The 6,191-nt window shown below is 37.0% G+C and overlaps 1 protein-coding gene across 1 annotated transcript; it reads right to left on the reverse strand.

The window, feature by feature from the left end:
* Positions 1 to 820: 820 nt before the first annotated feature.
* LOC102592012 (uncharacterized) lies at positions 821 to 5,771 on the reverse strand. Its single transcript, XM_006348780.2, has 2 exons — positions 3,169 to 5,771; positions 821 to 1,117 (listed from the first exon to the last, which is right to left on the reverse strand). The coding sequence occupies exon 1, from the start codon at positions 5,576 to 5,578 to the stop codon at positions 3,209 to 3,211; it is 2,370 nt and encodes a 789-aa protein (XP_006348842.1). The 5' UTR covers positions 5,579 to 5,771; the 3' UTR covers positions 821 to 1,117; positions 3,169 to 3,208.
* Positions 5,772 to 6,191: the final 420 nt, after the last annotated feature.

Genomic DNA, 6,191 nt, shown 5'->3' on the forward strand with positions numbered 1-6,191 from the left:
TTGTTGGTTTGCTGAAGCTTGTTAGTTGTGTGATGCATTGTCTTGTTATATACATGCTTTTAGTTTTGGTATAGAGATCATGGTGGCCTTGACGGCCCAATCAGGACTTCTGTGCTAGTTGGCTATTTATTTATATGATCTCCTGGGAGTAGCTGTTTCTTTTATAGATCAGTTGACAGGGGCCTTGCCGGCCGATGACTTAGTTTTAAGCCGAGATATACTTGTTTGATTTCTTGATTGCGTGTGGCTACCATGCGCTAGTAGTAGCAAATAGTTCAGCAGGGTCGGCTCGGGCCTGAGTTTTGGCATTAGGAGCCAGTTGCGCCTCTCGAGTTTGGGGCGTGACAACGAAATGATGACAACAACATACCTAATATAATCTCAGAAGTAACGTTCTAAAGAGATTAGAGTGTGAACAGATGAGTCCGAGCTTAAAACAAACATTGTTTAGGCACCACATACCAAAATGGACCCTCCCTAAAAACACAAACCAAATCAGAGTGTTCACCCCCCTACTATATTAACCATCTATTCAACATGGAGTCCTCAATATTATCATTTTACAATACTCTTCACATTTACATACATTCGATAGGGCTGGACAATTCGCCCATTTGCAGATGAAGTGTCCATTTTGGTCTGTATTTTTAGAAAAAGCCCGTTTGATATATGATGCCCAAAAAGTGTATTTTGAGACCGAACTCGTGAACATATCTTATCCCTACATTGGTAGAGAGATTGTTTCCAATAGACCAAACCTGAACGATATTGCAAATAACCAGATATCATGTCCTAAGAAAAATGGACCAAGCTTGAAGAGTTGAGGAAAAAGTCAATACCATTACATGGTATATATACTATTGTAAATCCAAAAACTAATACATAAAATAAAGTCACATCCCTATGCAATAATCACATTAGAGTTACATCCATCAATACCTAATGGAATTTTAAGTACTTGAGAATTCTAAAGCATTACAAAGAAGGCCCCAAAACAAAAACTTAGATAAATCAGCCTGAGCTACAGTAAGCCTTCTCTAAAATGCTTGCATAACCACCTTCCGGCGAGTAGTATAAGAAGCACCATGTCAAATGTAAGTTAAACATCTGCAAAATCCTGTATTGTCATAAGAAAAATATATTAGATACATAGATAAGCAGGTTATGCAAATAACAAGAAGCTGTAGGGAACATCAAAACAGGTCTACTCGGAAGTATGCAGACAATGCTTAAGGTCGATGATCTTTCGCGTGGAAAAGCAAAGTCAGTAACTTTTTTATGTTTTGTAATGTATCCCCAAACACTTCTACTAAAAATGTTGCTTTACATATCCATCGTACACATCAGTTTCTAGATTGAGCTATAAGCATTAGCAGGCACAACTATGGTTTAGAGATATGCCAAATCTGCATTATTACTAAGAACTGCAGAAGAATGTATAATTTCGAATATTTCATTGATATTATACACCAACATCATAGAAATTTTATCACTGAAACACCCGAGCGGAAAAGTGACAGACTAGATGTATTCTATCTTCCTTTTCTTTGTTGGAGGTCATATAGAAATAAGACATTATGGTCACAACTAAGACGTTCTCTTTCAAAATTTATTTGGCAATAAGTGATGGCTGATATGTTGTTGATTCTCTTATTATCCTAAACATTTTTCATAATGAAGAAGGTTAAGATCTCAAATAAAAGACAGCTTCACGACAAGAAAGCAAAATCATACAGCAGAAAACCAATTTTCAATTTAGCAAAGAGAATTGACCAATACAATACAGTTCATTCCCGTACTATAGATACAGAAATGCAGGACAATTCATACCCCTTTTTGAAAATCTTGAAGCTCTCTTTTTGGTGCTTTATACATCCTATATCAGAATCTCAAAAGATAACAGAGTTCCCAAATGATAATGCAAAATAAGATAGCAAGCACCGACAATAGAAGAATTGAAAATTAAAATACAAATAAAAGGAGAGAAAAGGAAACAAAAGGACGGAAGAAGACTGTACTTCCTCCTTTAGAAGACTGAAAAGAAAAGTTTATAAACGTCCTTTTCAAAAAATAATAATTTATATATATATATATATATATTATATGTAAAGGTAAATCTTAATATCCATTAAAAGGGACATGTGAAGATTCATATAAAGGTTTGGGGCAAAGAAAATAAATGTTTTGAAGAAAAGGAAAATGATCAAATTTTGGATGTTTGAGAGTAAAATTTCCAAGAAAAGGCAGACATGAGAGTAAAGATTGATGCATACAACTTTTTTTGATAAGGAATATTGATGCATACAACTTAAAAACTTTGCAATGACAAAGTGCACATTTCACCCTAAATAAAGAGGAAAGTACAGGTCCGAGATTGTAAAGATAGTAGGAATGGCTTAGTTGAATGAAGGAGACTGGGTTGAAATAGTAACTGAGCCTAGATCCACTTGAATGTAGTCACTTGAAGGATGAGGTAAACAAGGAAATGGTAAAGCAAAAACCCAACAAATAAGTTATGTCTCATGCAGAACCTCAGAAAAACTAGACCCGTCCACAATGACCTACTTTCCATTTTAGCTAGTCCAAAAACAATTAGACCCATTTACTTAATTGGAATTATCTCCTACTCTAACCATAAAAACTTGTATTCTATTAGTTTAATCTTCAATTTGATCTATGTTCAACCATGCGTTCTTCCGTTTTAGCTCTTGAAGTGATGTTCTAACACTTGTATCTTAAAATAATAATACCATACTCTATTCAACTTTCTCCTCTACATCTCTATGCAAGTCATAGTAGGTCATGTATTTTGGATGATTAAATATGTTCCAATATTCCAATAATTTATTTTGAAATATCTGATTTCCAAGTCTTTACTGTTCCTTTTCTTTATATACTCAATTTCAAAGTGTCCAACATCTGTAGTGACTAAATATTTAGTCTAATTGAAATAATCATGTAAACTGCAACATAAAAGTGGTGAGTGACAGAAAAATGATGAAAAAATAGACCAACATATAATAGGAAAGGGGAACAGTGCAACAAAAAAGACCTTCGGCGATTGACATATTGAAATAAGGCATCATGCAAAGCAGAGGATGGGAACATGGAGATAATCATACATGACAAGGTAGAAGACAACATAAAGCACCATAAGTTTGCATTTACCTGCATTTCAACCATGGAACTGAAGATTTGGCAAAGTAAATCATTCATCTGCGGGGCAGTCGGGAGTTTCTGAAATTTTATCCTCACTTTCTGGAACTTTACTTTTTGGACTCATGTTTCTGAGGTCCTTCACTATATCCTCAAGGCCCATCAACCTCTTATCCAGCATCTGAACCTTACCCATAAAATTCTCAAACTGACCAGCATATTCTTCCTCTGCTTCTTTTGCTTTTTGTTCCAAGAACAAGCAATTGGATCGAGTTTCTTCCTCTTGCTTGAGGCGTAGCTTTTCCATTTCAGCAGAGCTCAACATTAGACCTCCAGGACCAGCATCTTTGTAGTATGGTTCTTCAGACAGCTGGAATTTTTTCCTATACTCAGAGAACTGTTTCTGGGTTTCCTTCAATGCCTTCCTGTAACCATCCAAAATATTTCCCATCATAAAAAGTTCCCGTTCAAGACGACAAATATCTCCATCCCTTTTTTGTATTTCCTCACATTTAGACTTATGCAAGTGATCAATTACGCTGTCCCTTTTATGCACTTCGCTAAGAAAAATTTGCTGGTTTATGTTTAGTTGATCCTCATTTTGTTCCTTTGCTTCATACATCATCCTAGCCTTCATCATTAGATGCTGCATTTGCTCCATGCATGATCCAAAATCTAATGGCTTCTCGTCCCATTCCCCCTCAATCCTCAACCTCTTGCTGCTGCCATGGAGAGAATGATGAGCCACATCAGGCTCAATCTCCATCTCTCTCTTACTTCCACTGCCAAAAAAGGGACCACCTGTATGCATCTCATCTCTAGTAGCGAGAAGCTCAACTGAAGACTGATCATGAAGTTGCCCCTGTGAAGTAAATCCAATCTGTGTACTTTCCATCGTTTGAAGTAGATTTCCTGTCAATCCATCCCCAACAAGAGTACCATTACTAGGAATAACATCAAATTCATCTTCAACCTCATGCCTCTCTGCTCCTTCATCCTCCTCAGCATCATCATCATTCACATTATCATTATCATTATCATTATCATTGTCATTGTTAGTGTCGTTGTCATTGTCATCTGCCAACTCATGGTTTTCTTTCTTCTCCTCATCATTATCCAAAGACACTGCTTCCTGCATCTTACATCTCTGTAACAAAGGCTCGTTAGCATCTTTTCTTTCATCAAAAAGCCACTGTTTCTCTTCCTCTTCCTCTTCCTCCACCTCCTTCTCTTCCTTGTGTTCCTCAACATCCATCATCTCCACATCCTTCACCTCTTGCTTCTGGCCAAGATCCTGACCCAACGTCAACTCAATACTCAGTTCCTCCCCTAAAGCTCCATCCAATTCTTGAGCTTCGATTGACCCACCGACTCTTGCATTGTCCTCATTACCACAGTCATCCTCCTCCTTCACATCAGCTTCAAACTCCACCTTTTCTGGCTCTTCACTATACAACACCTGCTCACGCTGTGACTTTATCAAGTATTGCAAATGTGCAGCATAATAACAGTCCACTAACTGGTCCCCTTGTGTCAATTCCTTCTCCACCATGAACCAGAACAATCCAGCCCAATCCACTTTCTCAGGGTGCCCATCTTTTATAGCCTTAGTCCAACTTAATACCTCATTAGGCATTATCCACGCGTCCTCATGCAAAAGCACCCAAATTGACACAAAGTTCTCAAGAAAGCTTATCGACTCCTCAGACAAGGGATCAGCATCCACGTCCATACCATCAACCACAGCAACACTACCTTTGTCCTTCTTCAAAGGCAGCTTAAGTGCCCGCCCTAAATCAGCCCTATTAACCGCAATTCTAAAATCATTAACATAACTAGCCCTCAACTTAGAATCATAAGTAGCAATCAACTGTGCAATCAAATCCACCCTTAAATCTCTATCAAACTCTACATGTACAAAATCCCACAACCCCAAACGCCTCAGTAACTTCTCATGCCTATCAAAATCAAGAATCTTGGAAGGGAAAAAAGGAACAGGCTTTAGGTTTTCCTTAAGCGTTTGCAATTTTTTCTCAATAGCTTGTAACTTCTTTGTGTGGCATTTACCCTTCTTCCGCTTAGTGCGCTTGTTAGTATTACTAGGCGACATCATTCGAAGGTCAGTAACACTTACCTCTGTATCTGCAATTGGTAGATCCACAGTTAAACAAAAATCAGCATTTACATCAGCCGTAACAACTTCAGCTTTCTGATGAGGGTTTTCTAGGTCTTTTTCTTCAAGAATCACATCTGGGGTCTCTTGATTTTGCGAACTGGAGATGGGATTTTCTTGGTTTTGGGGATTAAGGGGTTCCAAGATTTGGGGTTGAGATTGAAATTGTGAGTCTGGGTTTTCTTTGTCTGGTTCGTTTGCGTTGTTAGAGTCGTCGATGGTTGGTTCTTGAATTGGGGAACTTGACATATCTATATAGAGGAACAGTTCTCCTTTGGGAATGAGCAAGAAATTCAGGTTTTTGAAGGATCAAATTCAGACGATTTTGATTTTTTTCGAGAAGAACAGTAGCAGGGTTTTTCTTGAATTCTGTTCAGTCCTTTTATTTCTTATTCATTGTGCTTCTCCTTCCAAATTCCAAATGGGCTTGGATCAACATTCAAACAATAATTTTTAATTTTTTTGGCATTTAAATTGGCTGATTGATACTACAATAATATTTTTGTTGTCCTAATTTTGTGACATTTTTTTCTTTTAGTAATATTCCAAAATATTTGTTTTTTTTTCATGTGAATTTTGTTTAAAATGATATGATAATTCAAGTTTTATATCAAACTAGAAGCAACAAGAATAGAAACATAGATATACGAGATAAGGTGAGATTGGTTTTAGCGATAGACAATATGTGGAAAGTGGAGCTGAGATGATTTAGACATTGTTAAGAGAAGAAACACAAATGTCCTGGTGAAGAAGGTCTAGAGATTGACATTGATAGGTCTAATGAGAGGTAGATGTAAATGGAGAAAAATTACGGATAGGTGATTAGACATGGCATAACATATCTTAAACTCACTTAGGACAT

The sequence above is a fragment of the Solanum tuberosum genome, unplaced genomic scaffold, assembly GCF_000226075.1.
Source record: "Solanum tuberosum cultivar DM 1-3 516 R44 unplaced genomic scaffold, SolTub_3.0 scf00102, whole genome shotgun sequence".
NCBI lineage: Eukaryota > Viridiplantae > Streptophyta > Magnoliopsida > Solanales > Solanaceae > Solanum > Solanum tuberosum.

Coding starts and splice junctions, on each gene's coding strand:
- LOC102592012 (XM_006348780.2), bottom strand. CDS start 5,578: ATGTCAAGTTCCCCAATTCAAGAACCAACCATCGACGACTCTAACAAC.